Genomic DNA, 23,872 nt, shown 5'->3' with positions numbered 1-23,872 from the left:
GGGGAGGGAGACCCCGGGGCTTGAGGGCCTGCAGTCTCCTCAGCCCCACCCAGGGCCGTGCGCTCCCGCATGCAGTTGCTCACCTTGGCTCCGATGAGCCGGGCGGCCGCAGTGAGTAGAGCCATTGGCGGGAGAACTCTGGGATCTGATGGGGAGGCAGGGCGGGGAGCGAGCTGCGGCAGGAACGGGAGCCTCCGCCGCTGGACCAGACGCCGCGCCGACGGGTGAACAAGGTTGAAAGGAGGCGGCCGAGGGAAAGGGTAGACGAACCGGCGGCGGCGCCCAGCCCGGGGTCCTCAGCGAGGCCCCGCCTACTGCCCGGAACCCGCTCTCGCCGCTGTCAGGGACTTGACGCGGGCGCGGCCATTGGTCGGGTGTGGAGGAGGGCGGGACCTGCCCCGTTGACAGCGGCTGTAGCGGGGAGGATTGGACCGCCGGGTAGGCTAATTCAGGGGCGGGAGCGAGAGAAGCTTGTAGGTGGCTAAGAATGTGCCTGAGAACTCAGTTAACTTCCCTCTTAGGCTTTTTTCCTTGCCTGTAACACATTCGGGGTTAGTTCTTGGGTGAATATTAGAGAAAAAACCTCAAGGACTTCGACCTTTAAAGGTCCTCAGAAGCCAACCCCTTAATATATTATCATGGCAACTGATCAGTACCCACTCCTACCCCCTTGGCGTGCTTTCTTGAATGTCTTTGGTCAATGACTTAATGGCCATAGAGGTGACATAATGCCAGAGTTAGCTTTCTAACAAACCCCCCAACCCCCAATAGCTGGAGAAGGAAGGCAAAGGCCGGAACCTGAATATCCAGTGCTCTTTGGGGCTGTCAGTTCTATTTAGTGCCCGAAAATCCAAGTCTTACAAATGCTCCCTTAATATGGAGGCTTCCAGCACAGGCCAGAGCCTCTGGGCCCTGGGCATAGTCTCCCTGCTCCTCCAGGCACCTAACCCCCTACAGCCGGCTCACTCTACTTCTAGCCATTAGATGCAGACAAAACCTGCATCCAAAATCAGGCTCGAGGCACCCTCCCTTTTTTGTCCTATCACTCCCACTGGGCCTCTGTACCCCGTCTCCTACTTGGCTATCTTTTATACACTTACCCTGTGCTCCCCAGAGACCATTAAAGGAAACATGGCACTAAAGTGATCGTCCACACCATGCTTGACTAACTCCTCTGGGCAGACAAGACCTCGGGACCTCCCCTCCTCCCAAAGCCGCCTTGTCATTGACCCAAGGGCAGAGAGGGAAGTGACTCAAGGGCCTGGGCATCTTACCTACAAACCTACGCCCCAAGTGAACAGTCCTCTTATCTCCTCACATAGTAGTAACAAGTTTCAGAGGTCTCAGTACCATCTAAGCCAGGTTTCCATAGACCTACTTTACGAGTTTATAAAGAACCTAGTTTATAGCGTGGACTTGGGGAAAAGAGACAGAAAACCATTCTTTTTTCTTACCAAGTTTCCTCATACCCAACTGCACACCTACCACCCAATGCTCCTCTGGACTGGGGATCACATGTAGGTCTTAGGAAAGAACGTAATAAAGATAAGCGGAGCAGTAACCTCTGCTACCTGTCGGTGACTTCAAAGCTCCACTGATCAATATTTGATCCCAATTTAGCATCTCACAGAGGATTTCCTCTTAACCCTAGAATAGTCTGACCTTGTTTCTTCTCTCTGGTTAATTATCCACAGAGACCAGCCAGCAGACCAGAGGACTGAACTCCAGTGCCCCAAGCGACAGGAGGCATTTTCAGTGTGAGGCTACCCAAGGGATAATTATTGAGTGGCCATAAGGGCAACCTATTTTGGCTCTCTAGTGATTGGAGGGAGGGTGGGGAACAGTGATGCTCTAAGCCCTTTGACACAGTGTCCTGGATTCTACTGTCATGAGGACTATATGGACTTGTTTTGAAGTTGTTCAGTCCTGACATTTACTGCTAGAAGGCCAATGGGAAAGCTCTGGGAGCAAGTGAACTAAAAGGTATGTCACAGGAGCTGGCTTATAGTCTTTTTCTGAAAGTGGATAGGACCTGGGGAGGTGGGAAGAAAGTTAAGGGAGCCCTGGCCAGGTAGCTCAGTTGGTTAGAGTGTTGTCTCAATACACCAAGGTGGAGGGTTCGATCCCCGGTCAGGGCATATACAAGAAGCAACCAATGAATGCATAAAAAATTGGAACAACAAATAAATGTTTCTCTCTCTCTCTCTCTCTCTCAAAAAAAAAATCCATCAATCAAAAAAAAAAAAAAAAAAAGAAAGTTAAGGGGAAAAGATTGGTATAGATAAAACAACCAAGTGAGTTCTAGGGCCCAGATACAAATAAGTGCCTGAGAACTGAAGTGGGCAAGAGAGAAGGCTGAGCACTGAGGTCATCCTGACCTTGAGAGGACTTCTTTAAAATAGACAAGGCAATAGTGCCCTCTGGTGGCCAAGAATAAGTGGGAGACCACAGCCTAAACTTAAACTCTACATCAGTAAAACTCCTGTATTTAAGGGGTAGTAACTAAAATTGATTGAATAGTTACTATTTACAGATACATGTATTATCTCAATTAATCCTCACAACTCTAAGGTCTAAAAATAATAATATCTCTACAGAGGAAATAAAAATTTAGATAAGTATGTTTTTCTATATTTAAAAATATTTTAGCCCTAGCCAGTTTGGCTCAGTGGATCGAGTGTCAGCCTGTGGACTAAAAGGTCCCAGGTTCGATTCCGGCCAAGGGCACATGCCCAGGTTGTGGGCTCGATCCCCAGTGGGGGGCGTGCAGGAGGCAGCCAATCAATGATTCTCTCTCATCATTGATGTTTCTATATCTCTCTTCCTCTCCCTTCCTCTCTGAAATCAATAAAAATATATTTTAAAAATAATATAAAAATAAAAGGTGCCCGGCCACAGTGGCTCAGTGGTTGAGCATCCACCTATGAATCAGGAGATCGTAGTTCGATCCCAGTCAGGGCACATGCCCGGGTTGCAGGCTCAATCCCCAGCAGCGTTTGGTGCAAGAGGTAGCAGATTAATGATTCTCTCTCATCATTGATGTTTCTATCTCTCTCTCCCCCTTTCCCTTCCTTTGTGAAATCAATAAAAATATATTTTAAAAAGTAAAAGGTAAAGAACTACTGCCCTGGCCAGTGTGGCTCAGTAGGCTGAGCATCATCCCATGCACCAAGAGATTACCAGTTCAATTCCCAGTCGGGCCACAAGCACGGGTTTCGGGCTTGATCCTTGGTAGAGGTGCTGATCAATGTTTCTTTCTCTCCCTTCCTCTCTCTAAAATAATATATATATATAATAAGACCTATAGTCTTACTTATCTGTAAAAACCTTTGTATACCCATACTTGAAATATATGCTAAATGGTGATCCTCCCATAAAAGTTAAAGGTAGGGGAGACAAACATTTAGCACCTAAAATGACCACGGGGGTAGAATGGGCTTCTTACACAGAATAATCAGTTTGGGAAAATGGCTGAAGAGGCTATAGTGTTTTTTCACTATAGATTATTACAATCAGAGGGCACATATTCAAACTTGGAGGTAGTTTTTAAATAAAAGAAGTACAACTTTTCACAGCCACTGGGGACTATGAGAGTCCATTACAGAGAGTGAGGTTTAACAGAAAGACCACTGGCCTAGGGGTAAGATGATCACTAGGGTTGAAGTCTTGGTTCCCTGCTGACTAGCAAGCTCAACCTCTTTGAACTTAGCTTCTTCATCTGTAAAATGGGTGTAGCATCTTTTTAAAAAATATATATTTTTATGAACTTCAGAGAAGGGAGAGGGAGAGAGGGATAGAAACATCAATGATGAGAGAATATCATTGATCGGCTGCCTCTTGTACCTCCCCCGCCCCCAACTGGGGACTGAGCCTGAAACCCAGGCATGTGCCCTGACCGGGAATCAAACCTGTGACCTCCTGGTTCATGGGTTGATGCTCAACCACAGAGTCACACCAGCCAGGCACATCTATTTCCTAAGAGTTGTAACGTTAAATCAGAATGTGTATGTCCTTGTTATGGGAGTATTCAACATATGCAGTAGGTCCACTTATACATGAATTTTTTCAGTTAAGTATACAGTCGGCCTTTTGTATCCCCAGATTTCATATCCACAGATCGAAAACAGTATTTCTGATCTGCAGTTGGGAATCGTGGATGCAGAGGACCAAGTAAGTATATGCATTGTTCTATGCCATTTTATCTAAGGGATTTGAGCATCTGCATATTTTGATGTCAGTGGGAACCAGTCTTCCAGGGACACCAAGGGACAACTCCAGCTAAGTTTTCAGGGAGTCCAAAGTTGTTCGTGGATATTCAACTATGTGGCGACTGGTGTCCCTTACCCCCACATTATTCAAGGGTCAACTGAACCAGTTCCCTGCTATTCATCCCAGTTCTGTTTAAAGGAATCTTGTCCCTACTCATTTTATTTCTTTAAAAAAATTTTTTTTAATTGGTTTAGAGAGAGAGAGAGAAATATCGATTGGTTGCCTCCCGTATGTGCCCAACCAGGGACTGAACCCACAACCTAGGTATGTGCCCTGACAGGGAATCGACCCGAAACCTTTAGGTGCATGGGATGATGCTCTAAGGGAACTACACCAACCAGGGCTTGTTCCTGTTCTGAATGCTTTTTTTTTTTACAGAAAGGAAGGGAGAGGGATAGAGAGTTAGAAACATCGATGAGAGAGAAACATCGATCAGCTGCCTCCTGCACACCTCCTACTGGGGATGTGCCGCAACCAAGGTACATGCCCTTGACCGGAATCGAACCTGGGACCTTTCAGTCCGCAGGCTGATGCTCTATCCACTGAGCCAAACCGGTTAGGGCCTGAATGCTTTTTAACAGCAAAAAATCCTCTGAAACTTATTTTTAAAGGACTGGTTTTTCACATAATAAATTTTCTTAGTCATGTCCAGACAGCATTTAAACACTGGCTTTGGGAATGTTTTGAGTTTTACCATTTCACTGATAAATTCATTAGAAGGCATCTAAAGCTTAAAGTGTAACCAGATATGCAAGGTTGAGTATACACTGTATCAAATACTGGGCTAGAACAATTTGTTACGGTGAGCCTCCAGAAGGATTTAGGAAAATTAACCAATTCCTTGTGGTAATTTATGATATGAATTAAGAGATATACAGAGTATATCCTCCTACCTTCCGAGGATCAAGTCAAAAACAACCACATCCACTCTTTCCTATGTAGGACACATCCCAATGTACAATGGGCAAAGACCTGGGCTGGGGGAATTCTTAACAGCTGTTCCCTGACAAACTAGCAAGGTGCATCTCAAGTAATTTGTTACTGATTAACATTAAATTTATTTTATTAAAACTTGTGGATAATTATTTTTTGTAAATTAAAAGTTTCAAGTTCCCTATTTGACTACTCTTACTTATATTTCTAATAAGCTTTTTGATGGAAGAGTAAGAAGTATTTAGATACCAGGTAGGCAATGGACAAAATCCTGGGCATACTCACAGGGTTACGAAGCATGTGAACATGATTCATGTGCGTCACAGAAGACAAAAAGGTTAGTAAGCTGCTCTGGGAAATTGATTTGATAGGATATAGCATTTCTTATCAATGATGAAAGAAGAAGAAATTAACACTAGATCTTGAGTTTAGTTAGTTGTCAACTAATTTTAGGGTACTTTCTCTAAGCTATATCATGTGTTAGATTTCATAGGGATTGTGGTATAAGAAAGCTTTGTTGAATACATTCATTTTGTGTACAAGGTAATAAGAGAAAAAAAGACTTAAAATAGAAGCTAGTTCATAGCTATATCAGATCATATTAACTTTTGGAAAGAGCGTATACTAGATCCAGTTTTGTCACTGAATGCATAACTTCAGAACCTGTGGTTTCTCCGGGCCTTATTTTCTTCATATGTCAATGGGTAGAGGTGAACTAGATGACCTCCAAGGTTCCTTTAGATTCTCAAACGCTTAATTTAAGAAGTCTTTGAAATGTTTATTCAGGTTCTCTCTCTGAGGCATTCCTGAGACAGAAATGTTCCATTTCAAACCTAAGACAGCCACATCCCCGAATCAGGTATTTAAAAAGCTCCTCAAAGAAGGTATCCTTGTTTTCATCACTATGCCCCAGTACAGAATCTCTACATACAGAGAGTGAGCACAGACTTATAGTCTAGATTGACAATAGCTAGTGATGAAGATGAAAAGGGTATACTTTAGTGTTGCTGTTGGCACCAAATCTAAAAACGTAGGCCATCAAATAAGGCCTTTCATTAAATAACATTCCTTACCTAATTTCTCCCTATCTGAAAAAGCCCTTACTTTTCAGCTGAGTTGATCACATCCATTTTCCCCTTCCTGAATGCTCTTGTTGATCCCTCCATCTGGAAGGGCAGGGAGGAAAAATAATGCATGTCCATTATTTCCTTCGAGACCAAGCTGTTTTACTTTACGTTTCATCAGTATGAACACATGTAATTTCTAGAATCCTATACCACCATACGCTTACTTATGTTCTTCTGCTCATTCACAGAGGGTCCTCTTTTCTCCACAATTAAGCTCGAAACACATTTGAGTAGGCACTGAGTAAATGTTTATCTAGTTTGTGAGTGCAGCAGGAATCTCAGATGGCAAAGAACGAAAGCTTCAGGCTCCTCCTACCTTCCTGCGATACCATTCCCAAAGCTCTTCCATCCCTTCCCTTTTATTTCCTGTCTGGAACCCCCTATCTTCAAACCTAATCTGGACCAATTCTGGGCATGAAAAGACAACACAGTTCATCCTTTTAGTTTCATATTTTTTTCAGTTCATTTCATTATAAACATAATATAAACGGCATTGCCACCTTTTCCCCTCCTGGGGGTGATCCATCAAGCTTGTCAGTTGGGGCCCGCGCCAGTGATTCACAGCTCATCATGCGGTATGTGCAGGGCATGGTCACATAAATCTGCAAACAGCACATAACAGTTAGAAAGAAAATGCCACTCTTATATTGATATAGGCCACTATTAAGAAAATACCCCCAAATCAAACTGATACACATACCAACCACCATTTTTCAAAGCATGTTTTTTTGTTTTACTCCTCACCCGAGGACATGCTTAGAGAGAAGAAGGAAGGAGGGAGGAAGGGAGAAGGGGGCTGGGGGGGGCGGGGGGAGAGAGAGAGAGAAACATTGATCAGATGTGCCCCAATAGGGTTCGATTCGGAATCGAACCGGCAACCTGCGATGCTCAACCAACTGAGCAACTCTGGCAGGGCCAGAGCATATGCTTTTAAATGACAAAACATTCCCATTATCCTCTGACTTGTACCTCATGAGTGAGCCACAAATTCTGAAAGCTGACGGGAAGAGAATGAATAGGAACAGCCCAAGTCCCTAAGCCATGGATCACGGAAGCCAACTCTTGAGCTACTATCAGGGGTAGGGCGGCTGCTAGGGCATGTGCCTGATTCCACAGAGCTGTGAGGACAAAAGGTAACGTGGGAGCAGCTTACCTGTTCGCTTGCTACAAAGTTTGTCTTTCACATTGTCAGCCTCTCGGGAAAAGAATTCAATGAGTTCATCCTCATATTCCTCCACAATGGTCTCACACTGCCAATCCAAGGAAGAACCGAGTGAGAGAAGGCAGCAAGAAGAGGCTCTTGCTTCTGACTCGAGAACAAGGATATTAATCCTGTTTTCCACTTGGGCTCTCCAATAACTCCCCTAATTTCTAAGAACCAGCTACCCACCCCCATAGCTCACCGCAAACTTGAGGGTGCCACGGATGTCTGAATCAATTCGGATGCCCTCTAGATTCAGGTCTTTGGGTTCTCCATTCCGGTTCACTACACGTATGTAAATGTTGCGGTGGGTGGTAGGGTCCATCTGTTCCCCGTACTCCTTCATCCGGTCACATACTTCCTCTAGCAGCTCCGTGAGGTGGGCCTCTGAGCGAGCATAAGGCACCTAGAAATGTCCTCAGCCTTGGGTCACTCTCTTCTACCTCTGTACATTAGTAATTTACATCCTTACTTTTCCTTCCAAATCTAGCTCAACCAACCTATTGTAAAAAGCCTGCCTTATATAAAAACAGTATGGGTTTATTTTTGTAATTCCAAAGTGTTTTCAAATACTGTAGTCTTATTTTACCCATATACAAGCCCAAGATATAAAACAGGTGCCATTAGGCCCAAATTATAAAGAGACCTCTTCAATTAACCCTCGTCAACTATATGTTCTTTTCCTTTGAATTCCTTTAATGTTTATGGATGTAAGATAATGATTTTGTATTAAAATGAGACTAAAACCTGCCCTCAATAGAACATTAGAAAGGTAGTATAGGTTTTGAGGATAACAACTATTAAATCATTTCACAAGCATTACATTTACATTTCTTTATTGTTCATTAGGTACAACTTTATTATATGTGTTATGTTTTCAACTAAAATAAATTTCCTAAATATAAGAATGAGAACGTCTATTTCTTTTTTGTGAATGTGTGAATACCATACTGCCACTGAAAACATGAGTCACATGGATTAAGGATGTGGAGAGAGGGCTGATCAGGGTTCCGGGTCTGCTAACATCTTCTACAGCAGAAACAAAGTGTCAAGGCTTGCAACCAGGAAGCCAGTGCACAGGGTGTAAGTCTCCAGCCTCTTCCCAATGAGGCAGCCTATCTTTCAGGTACCTCTCTGGGTCCATGTTCTCTTCCTTTCTATTAAACCAAGCTCCTTAATTAGTCGAGTCCTCATTCAACCTGGCAGTGAGCTACTTTATTTGGGGAAACAGTAACAGTTACCTCCACCACTGACTGGCTGCCATCCGGATTGATTCGGAAAGAGCCCATCTGGATGGTCTTCTTGGGATCCACCTGGGCAATTTCCCACTCTAGTTCATCCACCAGAGCCCTGCAAGCTGGCGCAGGGGGAGAGGAGGTGGGGGAGGGGGAAAGGAGTCAACCTGGGGATTTCCATTCATTCTCATCCAGGCTTCGATCTCAGGACCTCCCAAAGCTCTGCACCCCCCACCTTCCTGCTCCCACTTCTCTTTGTGTCTTTACCTCCACAGTGTAGATCCTGGGCCGTCCGAGCCCAGGCAGTTCCCAGCAGGGCCCCCAGAAGTAGGGCCGGCCAGCCCCAGCCTTTCATCTCTAACGTAATGGGGTCGCTCCACCTGGGTTTGGGTGGGAATAAAGCGTAAGTGTGAGGAGCCGGCTCCGTTCCCCCACCCGCCTCTCATCCCAAGGCCTACACAGGCCGCAGGGTGACTGGTTCTACTTTCCAGGAAATGGCCGGGACACACAAGGGGCTCTGCGGCTTCGGCGCTGGAGGACCCGGATTCCCGCGGGCGGTGGGTGTCGGCGCGAGCTCGGATCTGGGGCTCAGCCCCCGACACTATGCCGCAGGGGAGGCCCTGGATGTTTGTGCTTCCGCGGCTTCTGCGCCGGGCTCACCGCGCCGTGTGGCAGCCACGGAGCGAAGGTGGAGGCAGCGAGGACGAGAGGCAGAGGAGCTGCCGGCAAGAAGCTGCCGACGGGAGCGGGAAGCGGCGCGTGGCCAGCCGCGTGGCGCACACCCAGGACCAGGCTGCGGGGACTCGGACGGAGATGCCCGCATCTCACCTCCAGCCTATAGACGGTCTCCTCTGCGGACCGGCCCCTTTCTAAGGACCCCGCCGCGGCCTTCGCTCCGGCCCACCCCGACCCTCGGCGCCACGCGCACCCGTCCCACCTCTGCTCCCGGGGCCGCCGCCGTGGGCCGGGCGCTGCAGGCCGGTCGGTCTCTCACGTTAGGTCTGGACTCTAGCGCCCAGCTGCGGGGAGCGGGGCTGTCCCGGCTCCTCCAGAGGCTCCGGTGCTTTCAGACACGGGGTGCCCCGGCGACCGCCTGAACAGCTCCCCGCACCCTATGGGGGCGCCTGCGCCGGGCTCCGATTCACTGCGGCGCCGGCCCACGCCAGGGTCGGACCCCAAACCCGCTCGTCCACTCTCGCGCGAACAGGCGGATTCGGAGCGACTCCCAGGCAGCGAGGACCCCGGCGGGTCGCGGGGCCGGCTTGCGTGGCGAGCAGCTCCACGTGACCGCCAGGGGTCAGCCGAGGAAAGGAGCGGCTGCACCGGGCCGGCCCTGGGCGGGCACGGAGGCGGGCGTGCGCGTCTAGTGGGCTGGGACCTTCAAAAGCGAAGGTGCGCTGATGGCCGATATGAAGCCCGATCTACATATGTTACTTGTATAATACTTTCAACAATAAGAATAAAAAGCTCGTTTCAATGCCCTGGAAACTACATCTCCCAGGGAGCACCGCAGCACCACGCAGACCCCGTTAGTAGCCACAGGTTGTAAGGTGTCCTGGGACCTGTAGTTTGTCAGCTTCTCCACTCCCCTTCCACCGTTACCTGGCAAGTCCGACTGTACGTCTTAAAAGAAACCGACCTGAGGCAGCCACAGCAGTGACCTAACTCTGTCCAGGTCAGACATTAATTATACTCCTCCAATATCCTTAACTTTGGACTCCACACAGCTTTACCTTTAATTCTAAGTGGGAATTTAAAGGCCTTAGATTTCCTCATTTATAATAGACAACACAGAGAAAGGAGAGGAAGGCCAAAGAGAACCCCACACTCGCAGGTCTCCAATGAGATAGATGACAGTCAATAATATTTTTGTTTTTATTTTATAAAACATGCAGTTTAAAACAAAACTTTAAAAAATAACAAGAAAATGAAACTTGTAACAGGAAAGTGGAGTGGATGGAAGACAGATGCTTCTCAGCTGTCAGCAGGAAGGAAGCCAGCAGCCAAGCTTTGTCTTGGACTCGAAGGCCCTTTTGGCAATGATGGTGTTGGCAACACTGGTTTGCTAGGGCCACCAAGACTCTGTATGCTGGCTTCCTGGCATTCTTCAAGCAGTCACAGGCTTGAGCTTGAGCTAAGTCTTGAACTACTGTTGTTGTATCTGGTTACTCTCCAGTACTTAGCTAACTAGGAACTGAAAGTTTTGGTTCCAGGATCTTCTTTGCCTGGATATTAATCACCCAGGATATTTATTAAGAATACCAATTACTTTTCATCTAGACTTTGTTTTTTGCAAAGGATGTAAAAGGAATCTGGCTGCTAGACCCTTTGCAACAATTCTGTTGCATTCCAGTTCTATTAATAGCACCACCTGTAAACCCTGAGCAGGTTCAATTCTGGAAGTAGACAGGGTATAGCCAACTTAGGAAGCTATCTCCCAGTTCTGAGGCCGCAGAACACTGAAGGGAGAGGCAGAAGCTGGTTGGGAGAGGATGAGGTCAGAGTGCCAGCACTGAAGAAAAAACAGCTGCATCTGTCAGAGATAAAACCAAGAACATTGACTCTTAAGGTGAGTGAAGAAAAAGTACCTTGGATTCTTCTTAGGAAGGAAAAATGCAAGAGGAAAGAGGGCTTGGACCTGCCCCAAACATTTTAGAACTGGCCAAGAGGAGAGTCTCAGCAACAAAAGCTATTTCACTGATGGTTGGATGAAATGCTTTGTACACTGTTAAGTGCTTTGCAAGTATATAAGGTAGGGATGGTACTGTTATCATCATCATTATTATGGTGGGTATAACTGTCACATATGCAATCAAAACCCACCCAGTTCGGTTTCCCTTGTCCCATCCCAGGCCTTACTCTTGGGACTTGTCTGGCCCTCAGGCTCAGGCACCTTCCAGTCCATCTTTCGGCCCTTCTCATAGAGGCCCTTGAGCACTTTGTGGAAGGACTCGGGCTCAGTGCCATTTTTGCTTAGCTCCAGATACTTTTGGTAAAGCTGAAGGGCTGTACGCGCATCTTCAATACTGTCATGGGTCTCCCCTTGAATCTTCAGGTCTGGGGAGGTAGAGGTGGAATAGTTTGAGACCTAGCAAAGGAAGATAAGAACATGTCCCCTACTCACATCCCCAACTCCCAATAAGCAATAAAAAACCAATAAGCAATAAAAAACCTACTGCCTTTAAGGGAAGAGGCCAAACACCATCCCTGGTGTACAGAAGGGATATTGAAGCTAATTAAGTCCTTCAATAACTTCACCAATAACTCGGGGTCCTTTTTCCTCCCTTTGGCCCCTCCAACACTTTTTCCTGCTCTTAATGAGCTCCACAAGGATCTTCAAGGCAGAGCAACTCACCCAGAAAGTACCAAGCAAGGAATCGCAGGGAAATCATTCGTTTTCGGGGCATGTGGAACAGATAGACAGTGTCAAGGACTTGGTCCTTGGGCACCTGGCAGGAATAAAAGAATGGAAGGCTAAAGATAAGGGATTCCATATTTTTCCATTCCCCAAAGGCACAATGTATACCCTGAGTGGCCCACATGCAAAGAAGACTCTTAAAATAGCCCTGCCCGAACCATGAGATTGATGACCCGGAAGTCCTTCTGCAGACCATGACCCACAAACTTGACTCCAATGTCTATGAGAAAACGAAGCTTTAAGTAGGTAGACTTGAGAGTTGTGAGGTGCTTAGAGGAAATCTTGGCATCGAGATCTCCTGGCTTTATTCCTGAGTATTGAGTCAAGTAATCCACGACCTAGGGATAGAAAAAAAGACAAGTCTCTCGGGAAATGAGGTACAATCTCCCCCTACCACTCTTCCCTGGGTTCCAGAGCACTCTATATAAGCACAGGGTCTGTGCTACCTGCACTTCCATATTCTAATACCTGCTCCTGGGTAGAGATGTAGTCATCAATGAAAGGGATACCCTCATTGGGTCCCTGGCCCCGAACACAGGTAATCCTAGCTACTGACATCTGACTTGGTTTGATGGTAGACTTGGTCCCATCACTGCGCAACTCTGCTTCCTCCTGCATAAGAAGAGTTAATAAGGAAATCAGAGAAATACTTATGACTCCTAGTATCCCCAGATTTCTGTTCTAACATTCTACACTTTTTGGTCTTGGTTACCTCATTAAGAGTGACAAATTCAGCATCCAGGCCCACCAGGTCCCCAACCTGTGGCATCTCATTCAGCATCAGCGGAATAAAGGTAGTATGTGTTTTCCGCTGCTTCCGTGCTAGTGAGGCTTCAGCCATCAGGACACTTGCCTCAATAGGGTTCTTGACTGAAAGGGAGAATCCAGAAGACACATTGCTGGGGGCAGGGAACTGACCAGGGGAGGGAAGCCCAAGGTAGCTGACCAGAGACCAGGTCTACACTGTGATCCCTCAATAATTAAAGCATATGAGTAAAAAGATCATGTCTGATGAACAAAGCAGGTAGATGGAACAGGTAAATAAGAAATGTGATAAGGCCCTGGCTGGTGTTTCTCAGTGGTTAGAGTATCAGGACATACCTGGGTTGCAGGTTCGATTCTCAGCCCTGGTTGGGGCGTGTATGGGAGGCAATCAATGGATGTGTCTCTCTCACATCAATGTTTCTCTCTTTCCCCATCTTTCCTTCCTTTCCACTCTCTCAAAAGTCATGAGAAAAAATATCCTTGGGTGAGGATTAACAACAACAAAGAAATGTGATAATGGAAAAAAAAAGTCAACAGAAAGGAAAGAATAAGATTTTCATTTTGGACTGTAGCTTAGAAAAATCTACAAAAATGAAGTTACAGTTTAAAGGCACCAAAAAGGGACTTAATAAGGAGTTCATTTCCAAAAGAGATCTTCACTTGAGGGTAAGAATGATTAGACTCAAAATCATAACCTTAGCTACTTGATCAGACTTTTCCCCAACACCTCCTTCCCACTATACCTTCAGGATCTTCAGCTTCTAAATTTAAGGCCTTATGAGTAGGACTCCCTGGAAATATTAACACTGGCTGCAGATCTTAAATTTTTTTTTAAGCATGCCTCTTTTTTATTGATAGATTTTTTTTTTAGAGAAAGGGAGGGAGAGGGAAGGGGAGAGAGAGAAAGGAGAGAGAGAGAGAGAGAGAGAGAGAGAGAGAGAGAGATATATTAATTTGTTGTCCCGCTTATTTATGCATTCATTGGTTGCTTCTTGACTAGGATAGAACCTGCAACCTTGGTGTATCAGGATGATGCTCTAATCAACTGAGCTACCCAGTAAGGGCACAGATCCTCATCTTATAAAGCTACTTCCCAGGTCTCTTCCTGAAGACCATTCTAAACTACCCACACCTTGGATCTACTCTTGTACCACTTACTGTTCAGGCTGTATTTAGAATTAAGATTTCTTTTGGTGTAATAAAGGATAGCAGGCACTTTCCAATTCATGTCAAACTGCACAGCTTCATGCTATAAAAGAGAAAGCACTTAATGGCCTACATATATGTCCCTTTTCCCCAAATTAGACAGAAGATAGGACTCTGGTGCTACGTTTAGCTCTGCTAATGCTTATAATTTTTGAGAACCCATCCCTCCCTCCTAAGTTTGTCTGGCATTCTCTAGGGCACTGAGGATGAGGATGCTAGGGAAAGGGGAGATGCAAGGGGAAATGCAATGTGTTACAACTAACCTTATCAATAGGTTCAATAAGAAAGTCATTGAAGAGATACCACTGCTGGTGGGTAACACCCTATGGAGATACAGAGAAAGACTGATGCCAAAGTGATGGTTGGACCACTCTGCCTCAGACTGAAGGTAAGGACAGATCTTGGATTCCATTCTGGCCACCGCCAGGAGTATCCCTGCACTGTATTATGTCACTCACCTCTTTGCGTTGGTGGTAGGTCTCTCCAACTTTGATGTGAGCCACCAGGCTGCCCCCTGTGCGTGAGTCCAGGATGTGTACCACAGTAGCCATCAGGTCATACACATAGACACCATGTTCCTCCTCTGCCCTGGCTGGGCCCCACTGTGAGGGGGGGTACCCAGGCTGCTAAGCTAAGTTTACGGATGGGGAAGGAAGGGGAATGGGGATAGAGGACAGGGAGTTTGGGGTATGGAATGGGGCACCACGGTGGGTTATCTCCATCCTAGCCCATCTATGACTCCCAACAATGAACTGAGTGACTGGAGAAGCCCACAACTGGCAAACACTCAGCCTTACTCCCTTTCTTTTTCCTACACTAAGTTCCACCTTCCCCCTGCCCTGCTTCTGCCCCATCCCTTTCTTCCTTATTCCCCCTCCTCTTCCCAGTTTTCCAACAACCTGCATCTCATCCCCATCAGTCCAATTGCAAACATCCAGTCCTTTGTTCTTGGTGAGCTTCATGCGAATAGAGAAAGGAAGCCAGACATTCTTCAACTCCTCAATGGAAGGACACCTCAGCATGCCCTCTGGACTGCCTAGTTCCTTCCTATCAGGACAGGAGAATTAGAAATTTGTTCTGAGGGGATCTAGCCAGTGACAAGAGGAGCGCTGGGTAGTTCAATACTTTGGTCACTCCCAAGACAGTACCTACCAATCAGCCAAAGCAAGCTCCGTGTTCTTGGAGATTTCCCCACTGTGCTTCTTTATTGCCATCTTGAAGGCAACCTGAACACAAAAGGAGAAAATATCTGATTCTTCAGGAATATTAATCATATGTGGAAGTCAGTCAGAAGAGGGAAGAAATTAAAAAGTACTCCTTTAAAAACAAAACTCCTAAGACCCTGTTGCCAGCCCTGGTCCTTACATCAGCCTGCATTCTCCAGAAATCAGCTTCTTTCAAGCTGTTCACTTCACAATTGATGACAAGAATATCTGGCAGGTGGCGGATGTTGCGTGTCTGGATCTGAGAGGATGAAACAAACAAGGAATAGCAGGGAGCCGACAGGGAAAGAATCCTGGAGAGGAGCGCTAAAACCTGGATCTGCATCCTCACTGGCGTTCTCCCACTCCCTGTAGATCCCTGGATGGCAGTGCTCCCCAAGCCCCGGATGAGACCATGGCTGGGTCCCCAACATGTCGGGACTCTAGCCCAGTGCAGCAGCCACTCACCGTAGGCTGGTACTTCTCGCAGTTGTCACACCAGGCCTGAGTGTTCTGCTCCAGGCAGATGCTTCGCTTTAGCACCTGAGCAAAGTCACAGTTCTTCCCGGTTTTATCTGTAGGGAAACTGGATACTTCAATCTAGGTTCTCCCTTCTATCCACTATTAGTGCTAGTCCCCCAACACCCTCTCCTTGATGTTACAGGACACTGGGGGAGCCTTCCCAACCCAACTGTAGGGTATACCGCTGTTGCTACCCTCAGGGTAGGAGAGTGTGAAGAGTAGAGTAGATGAGGCTCGCACGGTCTCACTGCCACAGCGGCAGAGGCTGCAGTTCTCCATCTCACAGCTGAACAGCTGCCCAATGACAGAGTCCCCCGATGAGCAAAAGCTGCTAAGAGTGGGGAGGGCGATATATGCACACTGAAGGAGTTATGAGACCCTGTCAGTCACAGAGGGGCCTGTCCTGGTAGCTTTAACGATTCCTGTGCCAATTCCATACCTGCTCGCAGCACCTCGATAAGCCTGAGGTACTTCCAGCTCCTGCATATCCTGATGCAGCTGAGTGAGAATGAAGCGATTCCACCTCTGGATGAGCCTGGCCAGATTGCCCTTCCCTGAAGCCTCATCGGAGTCAGCCAGGATCAGACCGAGGGCTGAGGCCTCAGGAATGGTGCGGAATGCCCGAAGAAAATTACTGCCCTGAAATCCAAGAAGGGTGTTGCTGGAAAGAGGTTATTTTTTCTTGTGGCCATTTGCACAAAGATATCTCTGCCTGTTATCCACCTCCCTCCCTCTTGTATTGTCCCAGGTCTCCAGGCACTGACCTGACAAGGGTCACCTCGGGAGAGGTCCAACATGTGGAAGAGGAAGCCCAGCTCACATGCCAGGCAGAACTCCTTCTGGCAAAGGTGGTTCTGGATTAGGCAGCGAACGGGCTCCAGGAAATAGAGCACCTGGAGGGAAGAACAGGAGAAATGACACAGGCAACTGCTACGAGGAGGAAGAGACTGGAAGGGTAAGTAAGCTGGTGGAAATCCAAAGCAGGAGTCCACTGAAGAAGTGGAGCTCACAGAAGAGTGTGTGGGGTAAAAAAGAATGGTAGAGCCCTAGCTGGTCTGGCTCAGTGGATAGAACGTCGGCCTGTGGACTGAGAGGTCTCAGGTTCGATTCCGGTCAAGGGCACATGCTTGGGTTGTGGGCTCAATTCCTAATAGGGGGGGTGCAGTAGGCAGCTGATCAGTGAATATCTCTCATCATTGATATTTCTCTCTCTCTTTCCCTCTCCCTTCCTCTCTGAAATCAATACAAATATATTTAAAAAAAGAAAGAAAGAATGGTAGAGGGGATCATCTTAAAGTGGGCCTGGTTGGGGGACATGGAAAAAGAGTTGTGGGGCCACAGAGAAGAAAGGCAGCAAGCATGTTCAAGTCACAAGAATGTCCATCCTTACCTGGATCATGCAGTTACAGTAGGCATTGGGGATATGGGGCTCTAATCCAGCAAACAGGGTCTTATTGTAGTGTTTGAAGTCAAAGTCCTCCAGCCCTAGCTTGGAGTATTTGATGGTTACCTGAGGCAGAAACAGTCTAAGCAAGATGAAGACATCCTCCAAGTCCCCTAGCCATGGCCTTCCCCAAACCTCCCTCCTGAGCCCAGCACGGTAGGAAGAGCTTCCCGACTAAGTCCTTCAGTCTTTTCTCCGATGACCCCTTTCCCGGGGAACCTTTCCCTACATCCCAGAGGGGTCCTTCCTTGGTATTTCCCAGCACCTTGCGGTATTTCTTAGAGACCATGTGGAGATGTGGCTCCTCTTCCCGCCCTATTGGTGATTCAGTGACCTTGCTGAAGCTGTCAAATTCACTGTCAGACTCCTTGAGTCGGTAAGGAATCTAGAATTTTTAAAAAGAGGTAACCTTGTTGGATGTCTTAAGCATCTTTGTTCCCACAACACTGAAACAGTCACCAACTCCTCAACCTAACCTCATAGGGTTTTCACCACTCACTGCTTCTTTTTATTCCCATTACCTACTCATCACTGCTGGACAACTGGGGTGGCTTCCACACGGGCTCCCCACATTCACTCTGTCCAGCATACTGCTACCACACTAACCCTCCCAGAATGCCCCTGTTAATGTAGCACTTCTTCCATTATACACTGGATTTCAAGTCCTCACAACCATCCTCAATCTTTCCAACCTCAATTTTTCTCTGTTTCCTGGTATAATAGTTGCTCCTGCCAGACTGGTTGGTATAGTCCCCACTGGGTACCCATTTTGCAGTTATGTCTCTTGAGACCTTACTAACACTGATCTTTCATCTTTAATAAGCTCTGCTGTTATTATCTACTTACCCATCTCTCACCTCTCCAGCTCAATATTTAGCTCTTTCAGTATGCCTGCCCTGACCACTCTGGCCCAGAGTAAAATTTTCCCTCCAAACAGCTCTGTCGATGAATGCTTATAACATTCCTCTAGCACTTAACAATAGAACATACAAATTTTTGTTATGAATAGGTCTTATTTTCTCCAACTAAATACAAACTTCTTAAGAGCAAGGACTCTATCTTCTATGTCTCTGAATCCTCCCTCACACCTAGCATAGTAGCTTCAATTTAGTAGCCTTCAAAAAACCTTTACTAACTGAAAACAAAACTACTGAGGACTAGTAAAGGAAAAAGACAGGAGACATGCCAGTGAGCTGGGGGTGGTGAGGGCTGGCCTTCTCCCTTCTAAACATACCTGATTGCGCAGCCTGGTGCGGGGGTTGGGTGCATAGCCAATGAAGCCCACCTTCTTCATGGTGCGCAGAATCTCTGCATCCACAGGAGGTGCTCTCCTGTAATGTAGTATTATAGTTCTAAGGCTTAAAGGTTGTTGTGTCTACCCATCTAATCCCCAACCCCAAGGGGCCAGATATAAAGAAGACACTGAAGGTAAACACAAATCAGAAAAGAAGTAGAATAATAATAGGGCTTGCAGAGAATTCCTGTATCTCAGCCCTTTCCCCACCCTACTTTTGGTCCAAATGTGAGGTACAACCTGGGAGCCGGAGCAGAGTTGGCAGCAGGCCAATCAGAGAGAAGCGTGTCAGTGGTGAGCGGGACAGGGATGAGGGACAGAGGCAGCAGGTCCTGGCTCCAGTCCAGAGGAGGCAGTGAGTCCACAAGACAGGGCAAAGCAAATTCGGTCTCCCGGGAGTAGGGGTTGAAGGAAGGCTCAGGGGAATCAGTCCAGAGGTGTACACAGCCTTCAGAATCTCCAAAGGCCAGGGCCTGCTTGCTGGCTGACACATCAAACGTCATCAGCAGAGGCCCCACAGGATTCACATGAAAGATGTCTGCTGGGTTGGCCAGGCCTGTGGGTTCACAAAACTGGCATTGCCCTAGGAGGGAGGAGGAAGCCCACTGAGCAAGCCCTGGAAGATGAAGGGCACCGTCCTTTTATGCCCTTCCTACCCTCTTCCCCTGGTATCAAGGAAAGATGAACCCCAAATCCATGTCTAGAGCTAGAGAGAATACCATCTGATACCTTCCCATAAACCACAGGGAGGTTTGCTACACAGCAAAAGGCAGTTCTAAAGTTGTTTTGCCTGTTCCACCTTTTACCTTTTTCTGTGTTCGTCACACACAGGGGGACAACAAAGCTTTAATCTCTGACCAAACCTAAGTGAGACCAGAGACCCCACTGAAAGGTTACTTCTTTCCCCAACAAAGAGGTTCCTGGGAGTATACTCCCTCTGGAGCCTAGTTCCCCTTTGCTCATCAGTCTCTCTTACACCATCTTACATCCCTTTCATACCCGACTGGGAGATGATAGCAAGACGAGAAGTATATGTAGGGATGAAGCGCAAGAAGGCAGGATCCACGTGTACTTGAAGTGGTGTGATGGCACGCATCATGCGCAGATCATACACCTTGAGGAAGCGGTCACAGGCGAGGCCGGTGAGGCGGCTGGAGAAGCCACAGCTGGCCAGCAGGTTGCCATGCACGTCAAAATCTGACAGACTCCCTGAGAAAGCATCAAACTCATGCTCCACCTTAAAAGTACGAAGGTCTCGCAGGGAAATCTGAAGAAGAGATAACTTGGTTATCTGCCAAAGATGGTATCAGGAAGGGTACCTGCCACCTACTTAACCCTGAGAGGCTCCTGCAAAAAGAACTAAGGCTTTAGTTATGGGCATTCAAAGCACGGAAAAAGCAAAAAGAGAACTCACTCACCATTTTGCTTCTCAGGTCCCTGGTTACAACAGAAAACATCAGGCTGAAAGACTAATCTCATAGTATAGCATGGCTAGATAGGAACTTCATTCACTGCTCCCTTCCCTCAAACTATAGGCACAGCGTTGAAAGAAAGGCTGGGCCCAGCCACATATCTGGTGGGAAGAAAAACAGAACTCAGCCACCTTGCCAGATGTATGGCCACAGAAGAAGAAGCGGTTTGTCTGTCTCATGATGGCGACTCCAGGTGTCTCAACAGCATACTGGGGAGGGAAGGAAAAACAGTGAGAATGATTCTTCCCACAAACCAGAAGGACAGAAAGGTAACACACGCATCTTAGGCATGTTCCCAGCTCAAGTATTACCCACCACTTCCGCCACAATAACCTCAGACTCTGTTTGGGCCTTTCCTGCCCCAGGCTTATACCTTCTGCGTCTCCTGGACAGTGTTAAGGTCAATCTCCAATATGTGGTTCTGCAGCCCACCAACAAGCAGCATGCTGCTGTCAGTCAGCAGGAGGCTGTGCATGTCCTCACTCTCGTCCAGCCTGTGGGGGACAGGAAAGGCTAAGGGGCCAGGGCCTCGAAAGCTTCAACCCTTTAGCCTTCCCATTCGATGTGGAACCCTCTTTCCCAGTCCAGAGCTGAGAAGCCACTTACAGATAATCAAATATAATGAGGCCCCCACGGGCCATATACTTGAGGTTGTTCTTGGTGAGAAAAAGGATACCATTCTCCAGGCTCTGGATCTGCCGAATTTCATCACTGCTGTTGACCTGAAACGATGAGTAGCGCTCCAAGGTTGGGCCAAAAAATGAAGTGGCATGACCCTGGAGGGGACAAAAAGGTAAGACACCCTGAGTGGAGAGGCAGGGCCATCCCCATATACATTTCAGGACCTAGACATCACTCAGCTGGTTTTCGTTCTTGCTTCCTGGCCTTTCTGGCCAGCAATGACTAAGGCATAAAGCTAGGCACCAATCTTAGGGAAAAACACACTGAAAATACCGTCTCATGTTTGCTTAATGCTTCACAAAGTGCTTCTGTTAACTCTTCCTCCTTTCATCCTCACAATGACCATACTGAGTAGGTAATGGCTCGGGTGGTTAGAACAGTGTCAGGGACATGGGTCTGACCCTCCACTGGCCATCTGGCTTTCTTATGTTCCACAGTCAAGTCTTTCTCTCTTCAGCCATTAGGGAAACATGTACTGTGGGTCACAGGCTGGAACAGAGAGAATGTGAAACTCATTCCACCATTGGCTCCTATGTCATTCACTCCTGGCTTCTCTCCTGACTCTTAGCTCATACCCTCCCTTCATGTGCTCCCCTTCTGACCACTCTTGAAACATGGCCATTCCCAGCCCACTATCTTCTCACTCACTGGTCTTCCTAGGTTATTTCATCAATTTTTAAGCTGATGAATCCTAATTTCTTTCCCTAGCCCAGACCACTGCCTCAAGCTTCAGGCTTAAACATCCAAATACCGACTACACATCTCTCCTTTGATATACCATAATAACCTCAAACTCATTACTGCTTAAATTAAACACTTTTACCCCATTTCAAATCTTAACTGTACCATGATCTACCCACTAGACCAGGGGTGGGCAAACTTTTTTGACTCAAGGGCCACAATGGGTTCTTAAACTGGACCGGAGGGCCGGAACAAAAGCATGGATGGAGTGTTTGTGTGAACTAATATAAATTCAAAGTAAACATCATTACATAAAAGGGTACGGTCTTTTTTTTTTTTTTTTAGTTTTATTCATTTCAAACGGGCGTAGTTTGCCCACGGCTGCACTAGACCAAGTCACTGGTAGTCAAGTCTTGTTTTACTTCCTAAATATTTCCCAAATCTGTTCTCATGTATACATCTCTGTAGTGCTTCTTCATTCAGGCCTTATTGTATTTTATGTGAACTACAACAGCCTGCAAACTGATCTCAAACCGTCCTACCTCGTCCCCCTTAAATCAAACTCTGTACTGCTACCTCGATAATACACTGAAGTTGCAAACCAGACCGCATCATTCTGGATAAAAATCATTGGTGGCCTGGCCCTGGCTGGTCTAGCTCAGTTGGTAAGAGCGTCATCCTGTACATCAGAAGGTAGGGAGTTCAATTCCCAATAGGGGCACATACTCAGGTTGTGGGTTTGATCCTCAGTTGGGGATTGTGCAGGAGGCAACGGATTGATGTTTCTCTCACATGGATATTTCTCTCTCTCTCTCCCTCTCTCCGAGAGCAATCTTAAAAAGTCATTAAAAAAACACAACAAAAAACCCTTTGGTGGCCTGAAGGATCAAGTCCAAGTTCCTTTAAGACACAAATGGGGCCCTAGCTGGTTTGGCTCAGCGGATAGAGTGTCGGCCTGTGGACTGAAGGGTCCCAGGTTCGATTCCGGTCAAGGGCATGTACCTGGGTTGCGGGCACATCCCCAGTAGGGGGTGTGCAAGAGGCAGCTGAATCGATGTTTCTCTCTCATCGATGTTTCTAACTCTATCCCTCTCCCTTCCTCTCTGTAAAAAATCAATAAAATATATATTTTTAAAAAGATACAAATGGGGCCCTGGCTAGTTTGCTCAATGGTTAGAGTGTCCACCTGTGGATCGAAGGGTCACAGGTTTGACTCCCGGTCAAGGGCAGGTACCTGGGTTGCAGGTTTGATCATCAGCCCCAGTTGGGAATGGAGGCAACCAATCCATGGGTCTCTCTCATTCAATGTTTCTCTCTCTCTCCCCTTCCCTCCCTCTAAAAAAAAAAAATCAATGGAAAAAATATCCTCAGGTAAAGATTAACAACAACAATAAAAAGATACAAATGAGGTTTTCTAGGATGTTTTCCCCCCAGCTATCTTTATGGCTCCCTAAATCCCTTCTACGTGGCTTAAAATGGGCTTCCTGGCCTAAACCCAGGTCTCTACTCAAATGTGACTTTATCAGAAAGTCCTTCCCTGACAAACTATCTCAAATGGCAACACCTCCATCCTTTATTACCTTAACACCTTTATTCACTGTATTTTTCTTAAAGATACTAAGCACCACGTGATATATAGTGGGGCCTTGACTTACAAGTGTCCCGACTAACGAGTTTTTTGAGATACCAGCTGTCTCTCGGCCGATTTTTTGCATTGAGTTGACAGAGTAATTTGAGTTAATGAGCTCCTTAACGAGCTCGGTCTCGGAACGAATTAAACTTGTAAGTCAAGGCCCCACTGTATTATAAATTATTATGGTTGCCTTTTAAAATGCTTATTCCAAAACTAGACCCCAGAGCAAGGCCTGGCACCTGGTAGCTTAAAAAACACTGGTTGCGCCCTAACCGGTTTAGCTCAGTGGATAGAGCGTCGGCCTGTGGACTCAAGGGTCCCAGGTTCGATTCCGGTCAAGGGCATGTACCTTGGTTGCAGGCACATACCCGTTAGGGAGTGTGCAGGAGGCAGCTGATTGATGTTTCTAACTCGCTATCCCTCTTCCTTCCTCTCTATAAAAAAATCAATAAAATATATTTAAAAAAAAATTAAAAACACACACAAAACAAAACAAAACAAAAAACACTGGTTGAATGAAGAAATGTCTAACTCTTCAGCCTCAGCTTCCAGTCCAGTAAACCATAATGGTTTGTAGTTCCTGCAATCACTATGCTGTGTGATATATTGGGAATTTTTGTTGATCCCATTCCTTTTGCCAACATAGCATTTTCCTCCCTTTTTCCTGATTTCTACTCCTCTCTTAGGACTCAGTTCGGGGTGTCACTTCCTTCTGGAGGTCCTCTGACTCTCCTGTATGCTCACTAGCACCCAGTAAATATTTTTTCACACTGCCATTTAGTAGTTTAT

At 46.7% G+C, this 23,872-nt stretch overlaps 3 protein-coding genes across 12 annotated transcripts in view; all 3 read right to left on the bottom strand.

Moving 5' to 3' along the window:
- CS (citrate synthase) overlaps positions 1 to 293 on the bottom strand; it is a 28,928-nt gene extending 28,635 nt beyond the window's left edge. The window contains exon 1 of the mRNA XM_006093646.3: positions 84 to 293. Coding sequence (XP_006093708.1) covers positions 84 to 125 — 42 coding nt within the window. The 5' untranslated portion in view covers positions 126 to 293. The remainder of the gene's footprint in view (positions 1 to 83) is intronic.
- Positions 294 to 6,047: 5,754 nt separating this feature from the next.
- On the bottom strand, positions 6,048 to 9,835 carry CNPY2 (canopy FGF signaling regulator 2). 5 transcript variants are annotated; one of them, XR_002830474.1, is made up of 7 exons: positions 9,254 to 9,388; positions 9,033 to 9,145; positions 8,772 to 8,887; positions 7,733 to 7,936; positions 7,483 to 7,579; positions 6,830 to 6,931; positions 6,048 to 6,368 (listed from the first exon to the last, which is right to left on the bottom strand). XR_002830474.1 is itself a non-coding variant. In XM_006093643.3 (6 exons), the coding sequence occupies exons 2-6, from the start codon at positions 9,118 to 9,120 to the stop codon at positions 6,888 to 6,890; spliced, it is 549 nt and encodes a 182-aa protein (XP_006093705.1). In that variant the 5' UTR covers positions 9,121 to 9,145; positions 9,703 to 9,835; the 3' UTR covers positions 6,765 to 6,887. The 5 variants fall into 5 exon arrangements, 4 of the variants coding, with proteins under 4 accessions (XP_006093705.1, XP_006093704.1, XP_006093706.1 ...); XM_006093643.3 differs by lacking the exons at positions 6,048 to 6,368; positions 9,254 to 9,388 and adding an exon at positions 9,703 to 9,835 and having other exon boundaries at positions 6,765 to 6,931; XM_006093642.3 differs by lacking the exon at positions 6,048 to 6,368 and having other exon boundaries at positions 6,765 to 6,931; positions 9,254 to 9,440.
- Positions 9,836 to 10,605: 770 nt separating this feature from the next.
- PAN2 (PAN2 poly(A) specific ribonuclease subunit) overlaps positions 10,606 to 23,872 on the bottom strand; it is a 15,145-nt gene continuing 1,878 nt past the window's right edge. Inside the window, exons 3-26 of one of the 6 annotated variants that reach the window (XM_006093637.3) lie at positions 20,695 to 20,864; positions 20,462 to 20,582; positions 20,220 to 20,297; positions 19,616 to 19,883; positions 18,857 to 19,199; positions 18,557 to 18,653; positions 17,588 to 17,707; positions 17,269 to 17,388; positions 16,643 to 16,771; positions 16,318 to 16,517; positions 16,061 to 16,206; positions 15,825 to 15,931; positions 15,520 to 15,618; positions 15,307 to 15,380; positions 15,054 to 15,201; positions 14,613 to 14,756; positions 14,418 to 14,477; positions 14,107 to 14,197; positions 12,896 to 13,053; positions 12,652 to 12,795; positions 12,342 to 12,521; positions 12,121 to 12,214; positions 11,625 to 11,822; positions 10,606 to 11,298 (exon numbers count right to left, since the gene is read on the bottom strand). In XM_006093637.3, the coding sequence (XP_006093699.1) occupies positions 11,264 to 11,298; positions 11,625 to 11,822; positions 12,121 to 12,214; positions 12,342 to 12,521; positions 12,652 to 12,795; positions 12,896 to 13,053; positions 14,107 to 14,197; positions 14,418 to 14,477; positions 14,613 to 14,756; positions 15,054 to 15,201; positions 15,307 to 15,380; positions 15,520 to 15,618; positions 15,825 to 15,931; positions 16,061 to 16,206; positions 16,318 to 16,517; positions 16,643 to 16,771; positions 17,269 to 17,388; positions 17,588 to 17,707; positions 18,557 to 18,653; positions 18,857 to 19,199; positions 19,616 to 19,883; positions 20,220 to 20,297; positions 20,462 to 20,582; positions 20,695 to 20,864 (3,324 nt within the window). In that variant the 3' untranslated portion in view covers positions 10,606 to 11,263. The other 5 variants (XM_006093639.3, XM_014459954.2, XM_006093638.3 and 2 more) reach the window with 5 other exon arrangements.

Source organism: Myotis lucifugus, unplaced genomic scaffold, assembly GCF_000147115.1.
Source record: "Myotis lucifugus unplaced genomic scaffold, Myoluc2.0 scaffold_119, whole genome shotgun sequence".
Taxonomy (NCBI): Eukaryota; Metazoa; Chordata; class Mammalia; order Chiroptera; family Vespertilionidae; genus Myotis; species Myotis lucifugus.
Note: the sequence above shows the minus strand (reverse complement) of the source record. Positions and strands in the feature narration are given on the sequence as shown.